The following is a 26,873-nucleotide window of genomic DNA, read 5'->3' on the forward strand; positions in this document are numbered from 1 at the left end:
CTCTGCTGGTGCCAGTCACACATGGCCCTGTGTTTGTTCCCTGGTCCTGGGCGGGATCAGGCCTGCCAAATATGATCTTATATTATATCATAAGGCCAAGTCACCTATCTGTCGTGGTATAATGGCCTGTGAGCAGACTCTGGGTGAAATGCTGTGAGATTGGGTTTAGTCTTTAGTTCTGTGCAGAGTTTCTGTTACTTGGCCTGGAGAGAGGGATCGCCTTTGGGGTTGGATCTGTTTGGCTGCACATTTTGATCCAGTAGAACCACACACCCAGATGAAGGAGTCAACTGCAGAATCAGGGGTTAAGGAGGTTCTATCAGCACAGACATTATTTCACCCATTTCTCCCTCCTTGTCCAGTCTGTACCTGGGTGTAGTGCCCCCATCCACACTGAAATCTTTGCGTTTTAATCTGAATGAAACAGGAGTGATGCTACCATGCTAGAGACGCTGCCTTTTGCTATTCTGACTTCAAAAAACCAGAGCTGTCAAACCAGCGACATAAAGAGAAGGATCTCCTCTTACAGAGAACAGAAACTGTGGTTTCACTGCTCAGTCCTGCCACCTGTAGTAGCCAACAGCTTATTGTCTCGGAAGCATCTTCATCATATAATTGCACCTGTGTCCTATTTGCTCGGCTTAGGTGACCCGTCATTAACCTTGCTGGGCTGGTTGAGGAGGTGAACATCACCTGGTCATGCCCGGGCTAAAAGACTCTACAGCTTCCACGTTTTCCTGTTGAAAAGGAGAGGCAAAGTGATAAAACAGTCACTAGGCTGCAAATCAGCAACATACTTTCCCTTCCTTAATGGAAGACCTGTATTTCCCTACGAGATGCCCATTCTCTCCAGGGGAGAGTATGAAGAACTACACTTCTTGCACTGTTTAACCGATGTGTGATGGGCTGACGTGAGCTCAAATCCCTCTTGAATTACTTTAAGTCTGAGCTTGGAGGAGCCAGCATCAGGTAGCTGAAACTCGAATGGGACTCCAGCCCTATGCATACCTCTAACAGCACCGAATATTCACCCCAAAGCATCAAGGTATGCTATTTCCGCAATAGGGCTGTTCGTAGGAGCCCTCGTGGCTTTGGATATGGCCTCGCTTCGGGACATTTTGTTACTAATGTGTTTTCTCTCGTTCTCGTTGCGACCTTTAAGCTGATTTCCAGTCCATCGGGGTGGAATTCCGTTGGCATCCCGCATGGGTCGGTCGGTCGGTCGCCGTCCCGTCCTTCCCTGCCCAGAAGACACCGTGGTTACTCCCGGCGGGGAGCGGGGAAATGCCCCGAGCTCGGCGCTCTGTAGGTGGCGGCAGGAAACAGCCACCGCCGCCGTAGCCATGAGACAGCGTTTGACTCACTGCTGCGTGGCGGTGAATTTCAGACCGACTCGATCCTCCCGGGTGCCGCTTCCCAGCGGCCGCCCGCTCCGCGACCCCCTCGGGGTCGGAGCCCCGCGGCAGCCATGCGTGCGCGCGGCGGCGGTGCCGCCCGGTCCCGCAGCGCCGGGCTCCCTGGGGCCGGGCAGGTGCGCGCTGCGGCTGCCCGCCGCCCCCCGCGCAGGTAGGGCAGAGCCGCGCGCGAGAGTGCCTGCGCGCGTCCGCGGGGCCGCCCGCCTGCGTGCCGCCGAGCCGCAACGGCGGAGGGGCCCCGGGGGGCGGCGCGGGGCCGCTGACGGCGCCGCGGGGAGCGGAGGCGGCGGCGGGGGCGCCCCGCGGAGCCGGCGCGCAGCCCCGGGCGGCGGCGAGGCGGCGGCGCGGCGCGGCTCTCTCGTTGCAGGCGGCGGCGGCGGCGGCGCCCCGGATGCCCGCGGCGGGCAGAAGATGTGTCATGGCAAGCAGGCGAGCGGCGGCGGTGCCCTCCCGGCGGCGAGGCGGCGGGCGCTGGCCGCCGCGCTCTGGCTGCGGCTGGCGCTGAGCCTCGGCCCGGGGCCGGCGGCGGGCGGTGAGTGAGCGGCGGCGGCCCCCCGCTCTGCCCGGCGGCCGGGCTGAGCCACCCCCTGCCCCGCGGAGCCTCCCCGAGCCCCGGCCCCGGGAGGGGGGGAGCGAGGAGCGGGGAAACTTCCTCCCCGTGCGGCCCCGAGGGGAGCGGAGCGGGGAATCCCCCCTCCGGGTCACCCCGCGTGCGCCCCCCGGGAGGAGGCAGCCTCAGCCGGGTCCCTGCTGGGGAGCGGAGCCCCGCGTGAGTACGGCGCGATTCTGTTATTATTTAGCACGACTATTTTAAATGGCCTTCCCCCGGCCCGGTGCCGCTCGGACATCCCTCTGACGGCTCTCGGTGCCGGTCCCCGAGCGGTAACGCGGGGTGGGAGAAGGTGATTTGGGGCTAAAAAGGAACGCTTGGAACGTCCTTCAGGGCTCTCCTCCCGGAGGAAGGACCGAGTCGCGGTTGGCCTTTTTCATTTTAATTACATTTGTACGCTGCCGTTTTAAACTATTGAGCCTCTGAGATATTTTGAGCAGGTACATATAATTACGAAACTGCTTGAAACCGATTCCGCAATTAGGCGTGGATCGTGGGAAAAGTCTTCAAGTAAACTGCTTTGCTGCAGAACGAACTTAGCTGTGATAACGAGAGCAGCTTCCCATTGCCACTCCGGCATGGTGATATATTTTTGTGCAGGGGGAATAAGGCAGCTCGTGATTGAATCGCATCGCTAATGGCAGGCAGAGTTTGATACAAAAATTGCACGGGCTTCTTCCTGTGCCAGAGACTCGCGCCAACATATTTGGAATGCCTCAGACCCAGCAGCTCCGATCCTGAAGCTTTTTCTGCCTCCGACCGTAGAACTGCCGAAATACGGCTGATGAGGACCTGGAGAGGTCGCCCTGTCCATCCTCCTGTGATGCGATTCGGTCGTAATTTTCTCTCAGGACTGTAATGCCATTTTCCAATAGAAATCCCATGACTGCAAATGTGATTCCAGCTAAACAAGCTTTTAAACTGTTGCAGTCTCTGAGAACCCCTCTTTAGAAATCAGTGGCATTTTCTGCTCCTGTGCTTCCCGTGGTTTCCTGGCCAGCTCACCTTCCAGCATGGAGATGCCATTCTCGTGCTCTCCTTGCACTGCAGTCGGGTGAGCTCCTGTTGTTCCCCGACTTCCTTTTTATACGTCCATTCATAAAACAGAGTGGCTCAAGGACCCCCTTCTCTCCAGAGCCGTGCGCATACCGCAGTTTGCTTGTCAGCATTTAGTTGGCTCAGCAGTGCAAGAGGTTCCTCAAGATGCAGTTTATGTCTCCCTTGGATATAGTAGCTTTCATCGCAGCCTGCTATAAATTCTTCCGTGATGCTGATTGTTATTAACGCTGCTGCTGTTCACCTTGGCGATGTGGCTGATTCTGTATCAAATTACCTTTGTAAGGCGTTTTAGGATCTTTCAAGACTAAAATCTTGCCCAGAGTCCAGGGAAAGGTTAAACACTGAACGCTTGTGCGTGGCTAAAATAACCAGTTGGAAAGATTCATTGCTCTTTCTAAGTTATTACTGCTGTTATTTTCTGTGGAGTTGTACTGGGAAGTTATGCACTATATAAATACCTGTAAGTGCACAGATCTTTCACGTGATAAAATGTATGGTTGTTGGTGTTTTTTCACCCTGAATCATCTGAGTGGTAAAATAATGACTTTTATAATTAGAGCAGAGAACTGCACATTAGGATTCCTCCTATTTCATGCCCTGTTGTACCTGTGAGCAAGCTCGCTTTGCTTGCATGGCTCCCTGCGAAGGCTCAACTCTGTCTCCTCTGTCTGTGACCCAGAGTTTGAGAACTTCCAAGCACTCGCTGTCACCAACCAATGCTGTGGCTTCCTTGGACCTTTGCGTCTGTTGTTTCTTCAGGACTTGTGTTCTATGGGCTTGTGTATGCACATAGAAGGCGCACGGCACTACAGACTGCTTTGGAACATGCGGCCCCAGTCTCTTTATATCTTCTCATTATCCCTTAAATAAGGACAACCATACTTCTCACAGAGATTTGAAAAGAGCTCCGATGACATTTAATGAAAATACTATGGAGGTGGAAAGAACTTGTTTCAAAAGCTTTAGAAAAACAGCGTTGGCAATATGCTAAAATAAAAAACATCTTGCATATTAATAACAAAAATGAATGGTTTAGCTTTTCCCTGTAAATCCATCCACTGCTTACGTTTGGATCCCAGTTATAGCTTCCTCCCTTCTTTATCTGATAGGAGAATTTGGCTTCTGTACCAACCCTGTCATGACTTGCGTGACTCTGTCTATTTTCTGTCTGACTAAACCTTATTGATTGTCGCGTTCTACCATTTCACCCCAAATCAATACTACTTATGACTCTTCTTTTTCTTGTCAATAACCCTACAGAGAATAACTCTGTTTATTACATTCTGACTTTCTCCAAGAGGATCTAGCAGAAAATTTGCTATAGAAGTGAACTCAGACGAACAAACCTTTCAGATGTCAATATCCCTGATTCCTCCCAGATGTATTTAAGTTTGCTGACACCGAGGATAAAGTAAATCTCTCATACTCCAGCTTGTGGCTTTCATCTCATCATCTTTGTTTATCTTGCTTTTTGCCGTAATTCTGTAGTGAAGGAAGGAAAAAAAAAAAAAAAAGAAAAGAAGAAAGTGGGAACAGGTTGGGAGGGTTAGTAATGGTAGGCTTTATTTTCCTAGATCGGTGTTGTCCTGCAGCACTGATCCCCTGCAGGGCCTGTGGAGAGGATCAGGGCTGCATCACCCAAGGGGCTGCATCTCTGTAGGCATGGATCAGGCCTTGGGCTGTCACCAGGCCTCATCTCAAGGCGTGATAATGCCCTTCTGGGCAGATGCTTGTTTGATCTCATTCTTAATACATCTCCACCTCTCCTTGAAGCACTCTCCGGGGTACCCTTGCTGTCATTATGAAGAAATTAGGAAGAAATCCTTAATTCAGAGGGTTGTAAAGCACTGGCACTGCTGCCCAAAGAAGCTGTGCCATCCCTGAAAGAGCTCCAGGCCAGGTTGGATGGTGCCCTGGGCAGCCTGAGCTGGAGGGGCAGCCCTGCCCAAGGCTGGGGGTTGGGGCTGGGTGATCTGCTGATTTTTGTGTGTTGCAATCCAGTTGTTGAGTTCCCCTGGGTGTGTGCTCTGCAGGCAGCATCCCTTCACGTCGCTGGGTGCTTTTAAGATGGGAGGCACATGGCATTGTGCAGGGTGGCAAACAAAGCCAACGCGTTGCGTAGCCTTTAAACGTTACATTGAATACCGGTGATACAATACAGAGTAGTGTTTTTTTTCCCAGACTAAAGCTGAATTTTTGTAGCTTTGTGGTTTTCATGTGTTGCATTGGAGTCTTGGTTATGCTTGCCTTTGGTTGTTGTGGCTACCAAAACCAGATCTGTTGGCTTTCTAAGAGTGGTATACTTATTTCCTTGGAATGAGACAAATTTTCTGTGTGGTAGTGATGTAGACCCACACTAGAGCTTACTTTTTGCCTACCTGCAGTTGCTTTCAGCAAGAAAAGGCAGCCAAAGATTCCCCATAACTGCTTTACATAAACTTTTGGTGTTATTTGTAAAAACTGTTTCCTAAAAAGCCAGAATGCTTCCTGGTAAACTCTCTCTAAGTCTGTAGTTGATGTATTTTACTCACTCCCTTTCAGTGTCTGCATCACTTGTCAAGCAAAACAGTCATTTTAGCCTAGAATTGTCAGTACATTTTGCAAAATCATCAGATAGGTTGCAGTGTTGCTCTTAACCTCCAGCTCACTGGAGGATCTGGATATTTTGCAAGGAACAGATCTCTCATGTCCTTGTGCAATATTGGTTCTGCACCTCTATCTGCCCCATGCAGCTCCCCTTCCCTTCTCTGAGACTGAAGTTGACATTTCAGTTCCATTTTATGTCCATTTTGTATTCAAGTGGCAAGGCCAGCAACATCTGAGGATGAGAGCTCATCATCTGTCGTAGTGGCACATCCTCCCACCTGCAGCCTTGCAAGATGCGGGTATTAGCACCCTGCAGTACGGAGCTATGGCCCTGATTTACCATGGGATATGGAGACTGAGGTTAACTTCTCCATCTGCTTTCTTGCTTCCAGAATCACAGGAGTCTGTATTATGATCTCTGTATTATGGATGATTATAGCTTTAGAAAAATCACTTATTTATTCTTTGTTTGATTTTTCTCATCTATAAAGTAGATAAGCGATTTATTTCACATACATGTTATGAGATGGTTGAAGAACCTCACAAAGAAAATGTGACAGGAGTGAGAAATATGAATTTTGACAAAGTATAAGCTGAAGTTTACTGCAGTGAATGGTTCTTTAACACTTTTTATATATATTTTTTTTTGTAGTATTGATTATTAATTAAACAGTCTTACAAATATATGAAGATTAGGAAGAAGGTATCTTTCTTTGTTGTTGTTATTTAGGGCTTTTTATGGATTTATTTTTTTTTATAGCATGGGTCATATGCTCCAGCTTTTTTGCAAGTACCTACTTCGGGTTGAAATTAATTCTTTTTCAAGGAAACGTGTTACTTAAAAAGTAGAAAGCATTACACTTGTGCTGTGCTTTTCTATGAGGTTTTAGGCATGAAAAGGACAATCAATCATTGCGCACGTTCATGTTTGCTATATGTGAGTGCTAATATGAAAGAAAAACCGAGCTGCATCAAGTGGTTAACATCAATTGGTCAGAAAATGAGCTTGAGGGATTAAGTGGTGTAGTGCGTACAATTGGATTCAGCAAGTGTAAAAATTAGCTTTGCTTATCTATTAAGGGGGCTGAAGGTATATGTATCATATCAAATTCAGCAATTTAACTGTAAACCAAACATCTCCTCGCGTGGCTTTACATCTTCTTCTCAGCCACTTTCTTTGACTTGACACAAGCAGAGCATAATGAAGCAAATTTCAAGCAGTACATCTACTAGTTTTCATAGCGGAGCCATGCATCATAGCAATTGTCAACATACACATTTGCACCTTCTGACTGTCTTACACTCTGAGCATCTGGGTTGCATGTGGGATTTGCCCAAATTGAGGTGTTCTTTTCTCTGTGTATTGAGACCAGTGGAAGAGTTTGATGCCATCTGTGCATACTGAGCACCTGCTGACACAACACATGCCTTCATGCTCCTGATGGGTCGCCCTTGACTCACCCGGCCTTTTAGCTGCTCATATCAATTTCCAAACTGTTTGGTGCCCATACTGGGTTGATCTTCTGCTCACTGGAAAGATTCAGTGACCTAAAGACACGTTTCACATAAGAAACAAATCCTTCTATAGACTGAGAAGAGATCCATTGGATCTTAGTCTAGCACTTTCTTTTATAAATAGAACTTGGGGAAATTCTTAATCCCCATTTGTATGGCACAGACATTATAGTAGGAATTTTTGATTGTGACGCTCCTCTGACTGAAATGAGCAGCGGATTTCCTATTCTTGTAAACTGCTACTTAAGCAAATCACAGAGGCAGTTTTTCCAGTGTAGTTTATTTGCCTTATTCCTTTATGTCTGATATAGCACAAGGCATTTTTTTCAGACCCTGAAGGCATCTCCACTTGAATAATAATAAAAAAGTAATAATAAATTGTAAGTTAGGGTCGAGCACTGAAAAATTGTATCCTGCAGTTTCTCATAGTGAAAAGTACACATTAATGGGAATGATATTTCTGCCTTGCTAGATCATGTGGTTCATGATGATAGCTTACATGGAATAACATTAGAAAAGCATTACATGTGACTTTAAAATAGTTCTACCATACTTCTGCTGTTAGGCAGGAGAAGAGCACAGCATGACCACAAAGTTCTGTTTGCTCATGAGAACATAAGGTATAATGTAGAGTACATAGAAGGATAAAATAGATACGGTGACTGATTCCTTGCTGATTACAGCGGGAAATCTCTGACTGCAGGTGGGGAAGTTGTATGAAATGTGGAGATGAGAAGCATGCCCAGGACAAGGGTGCAGCAGAACTTCTAAGTAAAGTTCAATTCTGTGCTCAGTGAAAATGTACAAAATCTTTAAAAAGATTGGGTTTGCTTGGAAACTGAAAAGAGGAGACAAGGCTTACAATGGACTGAAGAAGAAAATAGGTTAGGTTGCTAAGGATTAGATTATTTGGAAGTTGGGTTATCAAGGGGATCGTGAGATAGTGTCCTAAAAATACACCTTTGTGCACCACCAAAGCAAGAAAGCAGAACACAATACAACCATGAATGAAGAGAACTGCTGTTTTGCTGGACTCTCAGTCCTGCATCCTGGAGATCAAACTAAAAAGAAGAGGTTGAAAGCACAAAGCCTTCAGATCTTTTTTGGTAGTGCAGAATGCCAGCACATGTAGTTGTTGATCTGTCAGAAGACTGAAGAGCACTACACAGGTACAAGAGAGAAGTCCCTGTACATGCTGGGAGAGAGGAGAAGCTGCACAGAAGTAGAAGCCTGTAATCTAGGTGTTCTATTCTCACTTCTGTCGTTAGCATTTGTGAATGCACACAGTAAAAAAAAAAAAAAAAACAATAAAATAAAATGAAAAAAAAAAAAAGCTCTAAAAAGTCATCTCCGTGTTTCTGGAGGTAGGTAGGACAATAAGTTTGAGAACAGAGTTATAGAAATGGGACTGGAAGAGACCTCAGTAGTACTTGCCTCATGCTATAGCCCATGGGCAGGACCCTTGGATGTATGTCAATGAAGTAACTCAAGATTTTTTGTTGGAAACTCTACAGTTTCCCTGATTATCTCTTCAAATGCTTTACTTTCTCAACCACTAAGGGAGTTTTTCTGATACCTCTTTTTTTCTGATACCCACCGCTGACATGCCAGCGCTGTGTCTATGGGCTGTCCTGACTGCTGCTGCTTCCCTTGATCAGGACTGAAAGAACCCTGACTGCCCCTACCCAGCAAAATGTCTTTGAAAAAACAGCTATTAGTTAACAGTCCAAGAGCTAAGGCTTACTTTGTACCCTACGTTCATATATTGTTGCTGGTGCAGAAGGAGTTGGCGCGGTTCTTCATGGTTTAATTTACATTTTTCTGATTTAGTTAAGGTGACGGCAAAGTTTGTATTTAGCGCTAGATCAGATAACTTATCAGCAGCCATCAAACTAGTAGCCTTGCTAGTTTGGAAGGAGTTACAAGGATTTTCCAAAGCCGTGATTGGAAAGAATGAGGAATAAATCTGGGGACCTCCTATAAAAAATGCCTGTTTACGTAGACTGTTATCTCTGGGGATATTAGACCAGTCATTTGTACTTGATCACAGTGCAAACAGTATGGTTAATCCCACACTAAATTGCACCAAAATGAATTTGTATTTTACTTCTGTAGACTTGAGTGAAATTTTATGTACCGAGTGGTCCATAGGAGTCGATGAGATCCACACAAAAGCTAGTTTAAGACTTCCATCTGTATTTGCAATGAATAATTTTAATGAGAGGTTTAAGGATCAGCTACTTACAGCTGACCTGCTTCTGTGCCTAAGTTCCTACACTCAGTAAAAGGAGCACTGGTGGTGGTTGTCTGGGAAGGCTGTGTCCTTCAGCACTCTGGGAGGCACAGGCAGCGGTGGATTGAGAATATTAGACAATGCGTGGGATATCGTGTCTTTCTTAGGCTGAAAGATAGATCTGAGCCATTTAAAACAACACGCAGAGCTGAATTAATAAGAAAGGACTGCGATGGTGTGGGGATTGAAACTGAGAAGACTTCTTGCTTGAGGAAATTGGATCTTTTAGCTGTAAGAACTTCACAGCGAGGAGTATGTCTTTCATCTGTTTCTAATACCATGTATAAGCCTACGTGCTATTACTGTGTTTGTGTAGTAATGATTTGTATTCTGAAAATCACGGGTGCTTGTGAGCCAGAGTCATTTTTCTGTATCACTCTACTTAGACAAACAGTTGACATTTTTAGAGATATTTTCTACATATCATTTTACTCAGAGAAAACACAAATGATCCACTTAGAGCTGAAAATAAATAATAAATAATTTGGTCTCCTGTAAATTGGACTTGTAAAATAGCTTGATTGCAATTACTAGCTTAGCAGTGATCTTGGAAGAATTGAGATAAAATGGTGCTGTCATGAGTAGTGGTAAAAATGAGAATATTCCACTGTAGTGTGGCCTTCTGACAGTATTCAGATACCTGTCCCAGTGTAATACCCACACTTTAAAACTCTTCCTCACCCTGTATGGTTCACATTCCAAAGAGTAGGGTCTTTTCAGCCCTTAGCCTCTTCCCTTTTTGAAAAATGATTGCTCAAATGGCAGAGTCCATCTTTCAGATACAGCAGAGACATCCCCTGCTTGTAGCCTGCTGTTCATCTGCTGTGGATGCCCTCATCCAGCACGTTTGTCTTAGAGACCAGCACAAGAGGGATGCTCTCTAGAACTTATTTTGTCAAGACCAAGGTGATTTGCAGATGCTTGGATACCTTAGTCCAAAGTGAAACAAGTGTTCACCAACCAAGACAAGCATATGAGTAGATGAAGCCCCACTCAAACTTCTTGAAACGAGGTCATCATGGGATGCTCCACTCTGCACATTGGCTGTATAAAGTGTAGAGGAAGCAATCACAGGAAAGTGCATGCAGACTCATGGGACGACCTTGTTAGTAAGGAGGTGTATGTAACTGTCTTCACATACAACCATGCATTAATGCATTAGAGTGTGCCCACATTAATCTTTCGTGCAGATAGCTAGCTAGATGCTTGCATATATGCTGGAGATGAATAAGAATCTCAAAAAACAAACAAACAAACAAACGAAAAGCCCAAAACCCAGCAAAGAAACTGTAAAAATATATACTACTCTTGTGGACAGTTATTTTGAGATTCTTATGCTGCTTCTTACAGCAAGGTCTCTTTTCACACTGCAAAATGGATGACTGTTGCCTTTAATGCTTCCCTTTAGGAGAATATTGGATTCATGTGAGGGATGAAAAGCAGAATACTGTTGAGTGTATTTAGATTCTATTTCATTTCTTATTTCATGTATATACAGTAACAGTAAAGAGGACGACTTAATTCCTCAAACGGATACCATTTTAAAAATAAATCCATTAGATAAACTACATTCAATACGGGAAGAGGGATTTTGTCAAAACCAGGCTGAGAAATGTCTTTTTTGCAGTGGCCCTGACCTCCTGGGAGGTGTCTTTCCTGGACGCTACTAAAAGGCAAATTTTTCAACTCAGGTTCTGCATGTGTGAAAGTTTTCTTGGTTTTTCCAACCAAGAAGACCTCTTCAACCTCCAGCCTCTTCAAAACCTTGTCCTTAGAGCAAGTAGGTCTGTGCAGTTCAGAAAGCTAGCACGTCTGTCAGGCCAAGTTTATCACTTGGAGGGAATCTCACTTGATAAAACAGAGTGAAAAATTCTATGTAAAATGTTTGTTTTTTTTTTTAGAATGTCAGCATTATTAGATTATAAAAATATAAGGGAGCACTCATTTAAAGGAGCTCAGGATTACGTCAGCTAAAAAGATTTCACTGCAGTGCATTAGTATCTCAGGTAAATGATTCATTCCATTGGCCTTCCTGGCCTTTTAAAAACTGATTTGAAAATGCAAACCTTCAAAGAAGGTTATTTGTCTAATCTGAAGTCTGATAATTATTTCTTCCAAGGAAATAATGTTGCAACCGTGTATTCCCCTTGACACTTGATGCTTAAGGTCAATTTTTGACATAGTCATATCTGTTTAATTCTTTGCTAGTTTTAATAGAGAAAAAAGTCGTTTGATACTGTATACACAGACACAGTTAGAAGAAAATCTTTGTATGCTGGTTTTTTTTTTTTTTTTTTTTTTTTTTTTTGTCTCTGTAGTCAGGTGATTCTGTTATCACAAAATCTACAGAACTAAAGCAGCACGAGGAGCTGCAGCAGAGTTTCAGGAGCCAACAAGAATGGCAGCTTACTGAGGATGTTAACATGATGCTGCTATTCGCTACCTTGGAAATATCATTTGCTGTTTTTTCCCTGATCTGAACTTCTGTGGAAAATAGGATGATATGGGGGTTTTCCTATTTATCAAGTTTCCATTTCTTCTGTGAATTTCCTTTTTGCCTCAGAAGCAGCCCTTCAGGCTCTGATCAGCCAGCATCACTGCCAGTACCTAAAAGGGATCTTTGGCTCTTTGACTTTGTCTCTTATGCTTGACCATGACAGTTGAAGAGGTAGGGATGACTGGAGGTTGTATGAAATGGAGAGATTTGACCTTATGAAACTGTTCTAAAATAAGAGTCCAGCTGTGGCTCAGAGGCCTCTGTCTGATGTAGATGGGCAGTTCTGCCTGCCCAGTTGGGAGGTTCAGGTGCTCTGCTCTCTGATGTGCTCCTTGGGATGCTGTCTGTCTTGGCACCACATTGAGTCTGTGTCCACGCTCCCATCTGGTAAAATTTTCTGTTGTTGGGCAGGTGGGTGAAATCTGCCCATGTGTTCTCTGTCTTGCCCGATCCCATACTCTGTGAGTAGACCTAACTGTGAAATGGCCTCAAGCTGTATGGAGGATGCTGACTCCTACTTCAACCAGCTCTTTGTATATACTGGTAGAAGGGATGCCTTAAATTCCAGCACTTCCCATTTGTCCAGCTGTCTCTGGGGCCAAGAATTCTTCCTTCAGGCACTCCTGCCATTGGCTTCTTCGTTATGCTCAGTTGAAGAAGCAGGCTTCAGAAATTCTGTATTACCTTCTCTACTATTTTTATAGGCTATACAGACTCTCCTTTCAGCATCTGAAGACCACTCATTCTTGTCCTTTTCCCATAGAGCCTTGTCAGTCCAGACTTATTTCCTCCCCTGACCCATTTTCAAAAGTACTTACCTGAAAATAAAATGAATGGTTGGACAGGTGCCTTTTTTTGGATATTCCCTGGGAAGTTGCAAGGCACTTTAAAAATGTTTAATATGTTTCTTTTATAACTTGGCTCCTGTGCAGCCTTCTACAGGTCATCTGGCCTGTCTGTCTAAATCAGCTGGCTTTCAAAACAGTTCTTCACAGACACTCTGTAATCATTTTACTGGATCTCTAATACCAAAAAGACAAAAAACAAACAACAAAACCAAAAAACAACAACAAAAAAAGCAAGCTGTCTGTAGTAAATGGGAAAAAGAGGGTTCAAGGAATGAGCTGTGCAGAGGTTTAGGTGTAGCTTCCCTTTCCTTCCCAGTGGTAATAGTAATTTCAGTCTTCACTCCCATATTGCACTTGACTGCATTAATTTTGTATATTTTTGAACTATGCATTGAGTTTTGAAACCAAGGAGCCCACTTACTGTGTGGTGATGTTCTTACTATCATTTCATGTGTGGCAGGAAGAGAATCATTCTGCACATATAAGCCTAATGACCCGAATTTGTAAAGCTAAACAGCAACACTGTTGCTGGCATGACTCACTATTATTTTTAGCTCTGAAGGGGAGGCAGCGGAACAAAGGTTCATCTTTCCTTACCAGTTGTGTCTTTTGTTGAACCAACTGGTCTTACTGAGAGGTTTAGCTTTTGTGTTTCTGTTTTCAGTCAGACTTGTGCAAGATGCAACGCAACTCTTTGGTTTCTTTTCATAGCAGCCTCATTCTTTGAGCTTTTGTGTGACAGCGGTCCTTAGACACTTTGGGACTTGAACTGTTGCTGGAAACAGTCAAAGTAGAAAAGGTAACTGATCTTATTGCATGTGGAGGAGAACTCAAATCCTGAGCTGCTCTGAGGGTTAGGGCACACTGGTGAGGTGCTGCTGCCTTTTGGATACTTGCTAAGAGGATGACCAAAGCAAAAAGCTTCGTTCAGATTACATGGGTTTTAGGTCTTAGATAGTAGCTCATAGTAGCTATGCAGCATATTTGATAAGGAGATTACTGCATGCACGTACATGAAAGTGAAGAAAAGATTTACTTTCCTTTTAAATCACAGTGGGACATGGCACATACAGAAACCTCTTTTTGGGAAAAAATAAAAATAATAAATAATAAGAAATCCCCACTTTAACAGTGTTTAAATCTAATTTGAATTATTTCTTAAGAAAGACATGATGATGAATGTCAGTTGAGTGATACTCCTATGTTCTCCATAATCAGGCTTCATTCTGCTACATATGGGAGATGTATCCAAGCCAAAGAGGGCTCAGGTAAAGGGTGGAGAATACGGAATACAGGGGAAGAACATGCCTTGCATTATCAGGGGACTGCAAACTTAGATAAAGCAAGACACAGACATTTTGTCAAAGAAGTGGGGTATGTAAGTTTAAAGCTTGCTCTAGGCAGTTTTAAGTCAGCCAGCACTTACAGCAGCTGATAACCCAGAGTGGCACTGACCTTGGCAGATACACAAGGGTAAGCTTTGCATGGGGATGAAGTATTTCTTGATCAGTCAATCAAGTATGAGTGGCACTCTCTGGCATTCCTTCAGTATTGATTATGGATGTTTTATCCCAAAGCAAACACATTGATTGCAGATAGTGGAATCAGAATCAGTCTCTGTGTATATCTGAGCTCTTCTGTATCCGTTCTGTGGTATCCTGGGGCACAGTGATGCTGCTAAGCTTACGCTGTGCTTCAATCTTCTTGCTTTTTTTTACTCATTCCTCTTTAAAGCTGCAGTGCATAGAATAGGAAGCATGATTTTGCTCAGTAACTACCGTCAGGCTCTTTTGTCTGATTATTGTTGGCTTTTTGCTTCTCGGATTCATGTCTGGAGGATGTCTCGTGACCTTTACTTGTGGACATGCAATTGCAATTGCAGATAGTTTTCAGGTATCGTAAGTGGCTGCTTCGAGGTTGTCAGTGTTTAGACACACAGTGGAGGCAATTTAGCCACAGCGACACTATTTTTAATCCCTCTTCTGTGTGCTGAATCACTGTACCTCTTACTAAATATGTCAGGGTCTGTGGGTGTTGAATGCTGCTGGGATGCAAATCCTTTTTCTTGTCAGGAGCTATCCAGGCTCAGGAAATAAAGTGCCACGATGGAACAGAGCTCATTTGTACCCTCCCCATGCAAACTGCAGCATTTTCTAGTTGCTGAATAGGGCAGCTCTAGAGTCACACCATAATCCAAGCCCTTGCCTGGAGGGTCATCAACTGTGATCCAGTAGACAGAGACTGCTGTCAATGCCAAAAGCCCCACAGATGTTCTCATTTTAGGCTAAACAGATGAAAATAAAAATTCCTGAAGTGGAAAAATGTATGTATTATCTGATACCTTAGGGAATCTAGCAGCTGAAGTGTCCCTTCCACATCCTTTATTGGGTGACTTGATGGGATCAGAGGTATGTTTGTGCACACTGCCTTGCCCACCTGTTCTCCCAGCTTTCTCAGATCCTCTGAGCAGTCAGAGAAACAAAACTCAGAGGGCTTCTGCTTTCTCTGCTTTTCAGAGAAAAGAAATGGTGTCAGCTGCAATACTCCACTCGGACACAAAAACCTGAGCTGGCAGGAAAAAGCAGATAGCATTACTGATGCGTAAGGCTGGTTGCAGAGGGAGTCCTGGGTTTTAATAGTGGTCATTGAGTTACAGATCAGACGGTAAAGATTTTGGACAGCTGCATTTTTTTTGCTTGCTTGTTTCTGTGTTAGACATTTGAATAAAGGATGTAATGCTGTGATGAGAAATGGCTTTTCTTTATTTATAGGATTTTCTTTAACGGTGTGGCCTTTTAGGCACTATCACATTGTGAGATTCAAGCTCTTTGTAAGCTCAGTCTCTATTGACGGCTCATGACTGATTCCATTTTGCAGATGGGACTGGTTTCCTTACTATGCCTCAACCTCTCTTCTGATGGCTTGCCCACAGAACTAGCCACTGACAAACCAAAATGTTAGTATGCATGAGAACTCGTGCATACGCGTTTACACATATGTGAACTCCCACTGCTTACTCAATTGCTTGAGCAGAATGTATGCACAATTATCTTGCTCTTTATACATGTGTAATACAGAATGCAAAGTTATGCAGCCAGAAATAGGAGCAGGAGTTTGAAAAGTTCACTTGTAATAAAATCAGAAATGAATATCGAATTGGTGTATATTAAAAAGCAGGCTGAGTGCCGCTGGGATTTGTGTATGTTCGTTGATCCCTTCAGCAGGTCACCACTTGTTAGCTCCAAACCTACAGCTTCTTTCCTCTGAATGCTTTTTTTTACTGTCTTCTCATGGGATACCTATCTGTCTCATAGTCCCATGTCACTGGCAACAATTACCAATAATTATTGTCAGTTTTGAAGGGAAGACCAGGACCGAATAGGCCAGGAGACTGCACTGCTCTCCTGTCCCTGACAGTTTTACATTGACAGCCAGTTGTCACATGAGGCTGCTGCTGTGGCCTCTCTTATGTACTTTCTGAATGTAAAGACCATTATACTTTTGGCTGCATCAGAAGCAAAACGTCACAATTGAGTAAACAGAAGAATTCAATTTTCAGTTTTTTCTTTTGGCTGTATGCTTCCAGCTATACAATATTGACATTGAAAATATTTTAAAATATAATGCCTAGTACATTATTCAGGTTTCTTTGCCTCAATGCCAATTTTAGGAATTGCAGTAGACTAATGCCTAACATGAGAATTTTTTTTCTGCCGTACCTCATACTGTAGTTTATAAAACTGAGCATAGGAGACTCTTGGTCTCTCTGAAAGCTGCACCATGCCTGCAGTCTATTTGGAAACTGAAGACTTGGGTTTGATGTAGGTCCCAGAGTTCCTCCCATAAGCATTAATTTTCCCATTCAGTGTAAAAGGTTAGCCTAAGGCTGAGCCCTAACAAATGAGATGACATCCTGTGATCATTGAATCATTAAGGTTGGAAAAGACTTCTATGATCATCTAGTCCAATGATGTGGACTAAAAAAAGAAGTGCTGGAGACCACAGGTTTAACCAAAGGACTTCCTTGTCACGAGTGATCTCCCCAAGTTTGTAGTAAACGTCAGTGAAATCTGTGGTTTCTCACCATCTTAGGAAACCAGATCCAACCCCAAAGCACCTTATGGCACCATTAGCGGGGAGTGACTTCTGGCTACTGTGCTGAAATATCTTCACCGAGTTATCATCTGCTCAGTGTTCTGCAAAGACAGGAAATATTAATTACGGAATATTCTGACAGCTCTGTATCTGTAACACAGCTGAATGGGGCCCATTATTATTTACAAAACTGGTGTTGATCAGAGTAGCATTTCTGAGCCATTCGCCTCTGAATAAATTAGACAAAAGGCGTGTATTTTAAAAATACATTCAGTATAAATTTGCATGAAAATAGTACTGTTGCTGAAGAGTGTATTATAAAGTGCTACATAAATAATCGACTTCTAAACAGACTCCAAATATCTATTTATGCAACATAGCAGTTATAAAAAATGAGTTTGTGTTTTAAGACTGACAGTAGCTTACTGTGTTTAGCATCTTTGGTTTGTATGGCAGAGCACTTTTCCCTTAACAACATGTTTCAGAAAAACAAAGCAAATACCAAGACACATACTGTGCACACACACTGTATTTAAATATAAAGTTCAGCTTGCATAATGAGTCAACTACAGCCAGGGAATTACTAAATGTGACGGTTTGTCAGTAAATGTTCTACATGCCTGCAGTTATACAGGTTGTTCATCAATAAATAATGCCAGATATGCTACAAGATGAGTGAACTAAGGCAAAAAGGTTTCTAAATAGATAAATATGGGTGGCTTTACCTCTTATTAGGCCATTAATGGATCATACTCCAAATGTCAAGTTTAACAGCCAAATTGCAGTTATTTAGTAGTTGGTTAAAAACGATGCTACAGATTTAAGCTTGTAGGGTTTCGGTGCGATATGTTTCTGGAATTGAGTGAAATATTGTATTCTACCTGCTTATTATTCAGTTCTTCATGCCAGCATATACTTGAGTGTTTGCTGGATGCAGTGACTTCTTAAATCAAGAAGTTGCGTTTATTTAAGCGTGGATCTTCTATCCACTCCACCACAGCAAGTGACAGTTCCCAAGTGAGTATGAAGGATGAACACGTCTCAGCAGATGTCACTGGGGTGTCTCTGTGCACCTAGGATCACTGGGATGCAGTGGTTGACAGACCCACTCACATCCCACCTGCACTGTGTGTTTCTTTCAAGCATGGAGGACTGCGATTTCTTATTTGAAATGTGAAGGAACAAATAACTGAAATAGTTGTAACTAAATCGTACCCTTATTCAGTTTTGAGATGGATATATCGTTTTTTAATGATTTATTAGCATTGCCAGACTGAGAGGCTCCTTAGGCAAAAGATCTTGCAGTCTCAAAAAAATAATACTACAGTATACGCATAGCATGTTGAAAATGATTATCTCATCCTTTGGGTGTGTATTTGTTGTAGGCTGAAGAAAGCAACGGAGCTGATCTTCTGCCACAATTTCCTTAATATCCTGTACTTTATACAGCAGTTTGGTCTTACAGTCGACTGATCAGACATTCCATTTCTTTCTGTTATATTTTTGACTCTTGAAAGTTCTGCCTTGTCTGGCAGAACTTCTAGAGTTGATGAGATATTAGTGCTAATGGTTAATGAGATATCTAAAATAAGGCACATAGGTCTTTAGAAACATCCTCAGAACTTCAGATTCGAGCAAGTCTTGAATACCAGAGAGACCAGCTATCTCTTCTGATACTGTATGAATGTCTGGGAGGAATCAATACTTCATAGTCAATTGCAAAAAATTCCACTGCCTGTCCTGCTCTAAAGTACTGTTTGTGCATCCACATTCAAGTCCAGGGTTAGGCAGGCACACATTTTAAAGGAGTTCATATTCAGAGGCATACAAATCCTGTTGGTCAGCTCAGGGTTGACTGACAAAAGCAGCTCTGCAGAGCAGGTCTATGAGGTTGTCAGTACTGGAACACGCTGCTCAGCAAGGATGCAGCTGTCCATTTGCGGAGATATTCAAAACATGACTGAATATAGTCTTTGGCAATCTGCTGTAGCTTACTCTGCTTGAGCTGGAGCAATGGACATGATCAGAAGGTCCCTTCCAATATGAATGATCCTGTTATTCTGTCGCATAGCACAAATCAACAGAAGAGGCTTCCTTATCTGACTTGTTTGTCAGCCAAGTCAAGGACAAAAGATGTGTGTGAGGTTTGCTCCATTATGTAGAATTAATGCAGCTGTGGGGTCACAGAATCACAGAATGGTAGGGATTGGAAGAGACTTCTGGAGATCATTGAGTCCAACCCCCTGCTACAGCAGTTCCCCACAGCAGGCTGCACAGGTAGGTGTCCAGGTGGGTTTTGAATATCTCCAGAGAAGGAGACTCAACCTCTCTGGGCAGCCTGTTTCAGTGCTGTCAGCCTCACAGTAAAGATGTTTTCCATGTGTTTGTATGGGATTTGCCATGTTCTGGTTTGTGTGAATTGCATCATAATACACTCCAGGATTCCATTGGCCTTCTTGATCCCAAGGGGTATACTGCTGGCTCCTGGTGACTGAGTGTGATGTGCAGCTTTCGTCCAAAGGACACGGACTCAAGGCAAGCTGGGTGTGAGGCTGCAGTGTGTTCCTAACATAAAGAAGCAGCTGAAGATCTAAGGCCTTCTATTTGAACTTTTCAGATGTATACAGCAGGAATTGTATGTATAGTCCTCATGTGGACTTTTTTGCTCATATTCAAGAGCCTGAATGATCCCAGCCTGAAAATAGCTCCTAGGAAATATTTATTTTTGGCAGCATGTAATCTACCTTTCCTCCCCTTTTTCATATGTGTTATAACTTTATTTCAGAACAAATATATAGTGCTTGATCAAGGTGAAACAATTTAGCAACACTTTCAGTACAGACTTAAAGTCCTATAGTTCAATGTAAGTAAGGGAGTGACTGGTAGAAAATAAAAAGCTATAGAGATGTTAGTATATATGTATATGTACTATATATGTATATATGATATATAGTATATATGATACTGTGGTCTGTTATTTCTCTTATCATCAGTGTTACTGTTATTATGGCTGACATAGGTGTTTTTAACACAGTCTGGCTACTATCCTCAGCTGAAATTAGGAATGGTTTGTTGCATTATTTTCTTTATGAAAAAACAACGTGACCGTATGCTGCCTTGGCGCAAGTAGGACCAAACTGTTAAGGCACAGCTCACGTTCTTCAGTGTCCTTGTGTTGTTGCTTTTATAATAGAAACAGATGGCTTAGCAGGAGTGCTTCTGGCCTTGGTAAAACAAAGATGCAGAAGGTCATATGAACTGGCTTTTATTGGAATATGTTGGCTATTACAGTTAGCTGTTTGACAGTCAATCCTAGACGTGCATCTCCATTGCACAGATAGGATCAAATGTCTCTCAAGTGCAGGCAACAGGAAAATGAAGTGGATGGTTTTAAGAGTTAAAGTGCAAAATAACTGATTTCATAGGCATGTATGCATTTTTGAGACATTTCTGCTTACATCTAATTCTGAACACGCAGCAACCACATTTTGGTTGTATAGGAATAAAATGACTGCTCTGTTGGAGGCAAGTCATGGTTGCTTACATAAAAGCCATGATGGCCTTGAGACCTTGAATCTGGACAGAGAGATAAAAATACAGTTATATTTTAAGCTCCTGATTCAGTGACCTTAGTTCAACAGTGACAAAAGATTTCTGCCATCTAAATAGGTATTAAAGGACCTCGCAAATGTGAAATGGATTTTTCATTTGCTCAGGCGCCTGCATCACGCTTTCCATCCTCGTGACCTTTCACAGAGCCAGCAGAGATGCCAGTTAGGGATGAGAAGCCGAACTATGCTTGGCAGTAGAAGTTAGGTGTGTGGAAATGGAGAGCTGCTGCTGGGGCCGTGGAAGAAATCTGTATGTCCTCCTCCACTGAGCATACTGATATTTTAGTTTTTAGCGTTTTATATGCACGCCAAATGGAAAATTCGATCTGTGCTTTTTAGACCACATTCACTGATGTTTGTTTGCTGTATTTTGGGCTTTCATGTATGTGACTAGGAGTAGGCTAATGTATGTCGGGCACGTGATTGCTGGAAGTAGGAAAAATAAATGCTAGGAAAAGGTCTGCAAAGTGACTTTATCTCATTTTCTTCTTTATTGCTGTTGCATTAGATTGAGCTACAGCATCGTCTTTGTTCTGACATATTTATTTGCCTTCTAATTTTCTGCATAAAACTTAAATAGTTACACACTAATTTTTACATATATCAACAGAGAAAAGAGATCAGCGAAGATAGCAGTGCTGAGAGGGAGAGAAGGGTTTTTGCAAATATGTTTCTACATTCATTAGATTTTGCTTCTGGTTCTAAATATAAAATCCTTCCAAACTCCAGAAACCTTGTTAGGTCATATTCACAATCAATCGAATATTTGGCCAGCATGCCATTAAATGAGTATTTTCCAGTTCATAACTGTAGTAAGGACAATAAAGCAGAGTTCACGAGGAAGGCCTTGCATGCCTGTGAGATGGTCCATTTTTAATAATGATCTTAATTACTCCAGCAAAATATATTTCCTTTCCCTGCACATACTGCCTTAGTGCATACTGAAGGCAATCATAGCTTCAGCAATATTAGTGCTGCTCTAAAAGTCACAGCTGAATATGTCAGTGGGAGTCAAAGTAAAAGGTGCCATAGAAATGTTATGAATTATTATTAAGATACATGAAAAACCTCCGCAGGGAGGAACTGGAACATCCTGGGAGACAGTCTGCAGTCAGCCAGCTGGGAGAGCTGGAGGTAGCATGTTAATAGAAATGTTGTTTTTCAAAATCACCATGACATCAACATTTATATCAAGAGCTGTGTGCTGGGGCTGGTTATATAACAGCGATTATATTAGGTGTGATGAGCAGCTGTGTAGATGAGAGGGGCTGAGATGCGTTAGGGAAGGTGGAGTTTGTGGTGACACCTGTAGCTAAAGCTGCTTCATTAGGAATCCTTGTTTTCAGCGCCCTGTAACATAACAACTGTTTGGCTGAAATTTTCCATGCTTAGTTTCTTTCTGCCTTCATAGCTTAGGATTCCTGGAAATGCTAGAACAAGATTTACAAAATATATAATTGTGCCAAATTAAGTTACTTTTCACAGTAAGTAATTTGAAGTGTTCCTGTATTATCGGTTTTTGGAGCAGGAACATGATTTGCCCAGGTGCGAGGCCTGAATATAAAAGATGTGCTTTATTGATGGATAAGGCTGACAAGATTTGATTAAATGCCAGTGTTCAGTGTGTCAGGGTTTGCAGATACTTAATACTTGCCTTTCTGCCCAGAGGAGTGTTGGTCAGAACAGAGTTGCACGAAGGAAAGCATCAGTTTGCTTTCTTAAAGTAAATGACGTGCTGGAAGGAGTTGAAAGGACATTGGATTGTAAGCACCCTCAGGTTACAAAAAGCTAAGGTCAGCATTGCTCATCTGGCCATTCTTCCAGCCTGCTTATATCTAAGCCTATTCTAGACACCTGTGCTCCTTCTCGGAGCCATCACCTATTTTAACCCAGGTTGCCTATGCAGAGTTATTTCAGATATGGGAAAGAAAAGCAATAACACAAATAATCAGTGTTACCGATATGGGTTCCAGTAGGATATTTACTTTTCATATGGGAAAAAACTGAAGTCCCCTAGCATACAAGAGAAGCATCTTGAGAAAGTATGGTAAGTACCACATGTCATCTAGCAAAACAGTCCAGTATTTACTTGACAACATTTTCCTCCTTTAGTAGGAAGAGAAGGGAAAACATCCCAGTTCCACCCTAAGTAGTCTTAAACCTAAGTTCTTGTGATTGTGAAGCAAAGCCCTTCTGGCAAGATTTCTTGGTTAGCAAGATGATAGTTAAGAATAATGACATGCAAAGTCTTTATATGGCAAACATCTTCTCAAAAACGGCATAAGCAATTCAGAAGTAGTTCAGAGACTAGAACAAGTGATGAATATTTCAATAAATGTACTGTGGAAGTTACCAGACACAAACATCCTATATCCTCTTTCATCCTCTGAGCAATATATGCTTTAAGGCAGATTTCTTCTGAAGAGCCGTGGAAGGACTAGGGTATAAAACACAGATGCTACTTCGTAGTAGTGTACTTTTAATATTTCATATTTTTAATGACATTTTGAAGGTCAGCTGTCTAGGGAGCTTGAGGGAGATTGTGCAAGATGTTGAGAGGTCTGAGAAAGCTCTACCCTGTTCTTTGAAGAACTCTGCTTTCATCCATCTGCTTGGCAAGGCAGCTGTGATGCATATAAAGCCCGTATACACACAGACTCTGTGCATAGAAAACAAGCTGCATGGGTTTTGTTTGTTTGTTTTTTTCAAAATCTGCTGAAAGCTTTGTATCTAATATTGAAAATTTGATAGCATTTAACTACCTCAGTGTATTTCTGTATTAATATCCAGTGTTAAAAGGCTGGCTCACTTGAGTAATCTGAATTGCTTGTAGCTACTTACCGAGATGGAAGGGTTACTGCAATTTTAGATGAGGCAACTGTTAATCAAAGGTGCTCTTATCACAGTCTTACTCTTGTCCTTCCTTTGCATACTTTCCATTTTCAAGTGAGCAACTTATACCATAAATTCCATCTTTTTACAAAACCTTTCACTGAAATAGAATTTGGTCTTGAGGCAAGACTGCTGCTTCTTGGAACTCAATTTCTCAGCTATAATTATTTTCATTAATTTCTCTGTCACTTTCAACAGCTCTTTGTTATTTATAAAGTTATCAGAGGCTCCCTCTGGTGGTTACATTAACTTAAATAAGGCTAGCATTCCACAACTAAAGAAGCAATAACAACAACATATCTGTTGCGCAAGAGCAGCAATGTAGTTTTATATGGAAGAGGAAAAAGGTAATTTCTTGCAGGGACAGCTGAAGAATTTTCAGCAGAATATGAGTTTTACTTTAAAATATTTCATTCACCACTGCCATTGAGCAGTACTTTCACATAGGAGCAGATCATGAGATCTACTGTTAGAAAACACAGCCTCTCTTTTTGACTATTCAGAGAATAAGATCTGTTATCTCACCTGGTGTGGAGAACTTCTGTAAGCTTTGGCTTTTCTTTAAAAAAATATTAGTGTAATGTGCAGACTTTTTTTGAAATAATGATGTTGCATTCAAAAATGCATCTCTCTGTTCCCATTAGCTTCATCTGTTCTATTTTTTTCCCCAAGCTTTCAGAGCACATGTAAAATAATGCAACAGCTCAATTCTGTTGTTTGTTAGGAATCCATCTGGCAAATAGTCTTGATGAAAGAAGTTAAACCTAATGTATTTCATCTCCTGAATGAAGAGCTTGCACAACCTATTGTTGCAGCTGAGCTTGGGAAGCCCCAGTATTTTGGCCTTGGGGCACCAGCTAAAAGGAGCTTACAGGGAGCCTGTGGTGGTGTGAGAGGCAGGCCTGGCACCTCTGCCATGTGCCAAAGCAGGGGCTGGTTTTAAGCAGTGCTTAAAAAGTGCTGTTTATACTTGCATTGTCCATCTATTTTTTGTAGGCCATTAATAGATTCTCAGCAGGTTTTAGTTAAAATGCTGTATTCCTTTGGGTCCTCACAGTCTGCTGCTCCATGATAGGATGAGAGGTAACGGCCCTCAAGTTGCGCCAAGGGAGATTCAGGTTGGACATTAGGAGAAACCTCTTCTCAGAAGAGTGGTGAGGCAGTGGCACAGGCTGCCCGTGGGGGTGGTGGAGTCACTGTCCCCAGAGTTCTCCACAGAGAACTACTCCACAGGTCTCCACAGAGAACTGTCCCCCCAGGTGTGCCTCCAAAACTGTGGAGTTGTGGCACTGAAGGACGCGGCTAGTGGGCAATATCAGCGGTAGGTGGACGGTTTGACTAGATGTGCTTCCAGGTCTTTTCCAACCTTGGTAGTTCTATGATTCCCCCTCCGCCCACATCTGTCCCCAAACAACACTGTTGTGAATTAGGGAAAAATCTCTTTCGATGGCCTGCTGGTTGGTACAAGTTTCAACAAATTTGTATCTACTATGTAAATAAAACCAAAACGGAGAGGCAATTGAAGGTTATTACCTGAGTTATGTACAGGCCTGATACTCATGAGGATTTCAGAGTTTTGCTGAATGGTGAGACAGATTAAAATACTTCAGAAGCTGACTCCCAGAAGAGAAAATGTATCACACAGTGTCATTACAAAAAGAATGTAACTCTTCATTACTGTTATAAATCCCACTAAAACAATTTCCTCCCTCATTTGAGTATGCCATATTTCAAAAGCAAGTGTAACAAGATGGGATTTTTGCCTGTTAGACTGAGTTTGTCTGATTGCTGTTTAAATGAGTTCCAAATATATGATGCGTTCATTCCAACTTGGTGTATCTCTACTTGTAATTCCTCCATACCTTGCAGAGCAGCTGATAGAGCTGAGGCAGCATCCCTTGCTACCTAAGAGAAAACCAAACCACAAGCTGTACTTATAAAAGCTTTAAGGTATATCAGAGTTCCCTCAGTTTTTCTGTGGGATACAATCCTTTGACCTCCATTTTCACTCCATTTTCAATTAGGCTTTTGTATTGCGCATATGGTGTATGGTATGGATTATCATATATATGAAATGGGAAACATGCTGAGTTTTAGAATGTACATTGAAGCTGTAGCCTAGTGTACATGTTTATGTGTGCGAACATTTATGTGTGCACGTGGTGTGCAGGATCTACCCACAGCTCCTTTCTGAGCTGCACACAGCACACAGCTGAGCAGTTGTGCTCACAGAGCCAGGTCTAATCCTAACACAGCAAAGCATTCAGGTTGCTCCTCAGGCCATTTTAACAAGGGATAGTAGATGACAGTTGTCCATATCCTTGTAGCTGAGGAATATCTGGGTTATCCTTTAATCTTTCTTTTAATCTTAGTTTTAAGTGAACAATGTGATGCTACCTTTCCCTATAATTTTGTCCAGCAGCAAGTTTCCACACAATGCTGACAGCACACAAGATGCTGTGTTTTAAGAGAACAGTAGATCTAAATGCATGGAGGACAGGCATGCCCTGTGTGTGGGAAAGAGCATTAGGTCAAGGTGCACACTTCACACCATGCAGCACCATCTCAGTGTGGGAACTGGTAACTCCTGTGGGTGGTTATGGAGGTCAGTGCTGCCTGACACGTGGTGACTGATGTGCCTTTGGTGAGCAGCATGTGGGCTGCGAAACGGCTCAAGTCAGAAATCAGGAGCAGAGGTACTTCTTTTCATACTGGGAACAGGTATTTTTAATCTTGACAGTAAGGCAGATCAGATCAATGGCAGCCTCTCTGTTTGTAGGTACAGCAGTGTGTTCATGGAAAATTAATAGCAAGTGAAGAAATTCCAGAAAGTGCCTGTGGAGAAATGCAGAAAATTAATTAAAAGCTGAAAAATTTCAGGCCAAAGATAGGGCAGATGATGTAAGAGACCACCAAGTGTGGAAAGATGTTTTCTTGTCTTTGGATTTTACAACCTGAACTCAAAGGCCTCATAGATAAAAACCCTCAAAGGGAAAGCAGCTGGGTCTGGCACCCGGGAAGAATAAATGATGTAAGTGGGGCTTTGAGAGGGAATTTAAAAGACAACGTGACGTGTGGGGAGAAATGGAGGATGGGGAGGTGGCATAAAAAGATAAATTCAAGCCTGAGAAAAAACAAAGCAGCTTGAAGTATATCCTGGGGAGAATGCAGAAGAAAGGTAGGGCACAGAAAGAACTGGGAATAGGGAGGACAGGATGAGGAACTTGGACTTCAGACAAAAAACAGGAAGGGAAAGCAGTGAAGGGAACTGAAGACACGTGTGTCCTGGCTAGTGGCAGGGAGCAGAGAGAGTGGGGCTGTCCACAGAGGAGGAATCAGGAGCTGAGGGTGACCCCACCATAACCATTCCTTTACCAATGCAGTCCCACAGAGTCCCCCTGGCTCCAGGGGGGCAGAGCTGGGTGCTGATGATGTGCTTATCAACCACCCAG

At 42.8% G+C, this 26,873-nt stretch overlaps 1 protein-coding gene across 1 annotated transcript in view; it reads left to right on the forward strand.

Annotated features, from left to right (window-relative positions):
• The first annotated feature begins 1,205 nt into the window (after positions 1 to 1,205).
• The window catches only part of SUSD4 (sushi domain containing 4), a 70,969-nt gene continuing 45,301 nt past the window's right edge, over positions 1,206 to 26,873 (forward strand). Inside the window, exon 1 of the mRNA XM_015283936.3 lies at positions 1,206 to 1,947. Coding sequence (XP_015139422.2) covers positions 1,206 to 1,947 — 742 coding nt within the window. The remainder of the gene's footprint in view (positions 1,948 to 26,873) is intronic.

This window comes from Gallus gallus, chromosome 3 (genome assembly GCF_016699485.2).
Source record: "Gallus gallus isolate bGalGal1 chromosome 3, bGalGal1.mat.broiler.GRCg7b, whole genome shotgun sequence".
Taxonomy (NCBI): domain Eukaryota; kingdom Metazoa; phylum Chordata; class Aves; order Galliformes; family Phasianidae; genus Gallus; species Gallus gallus.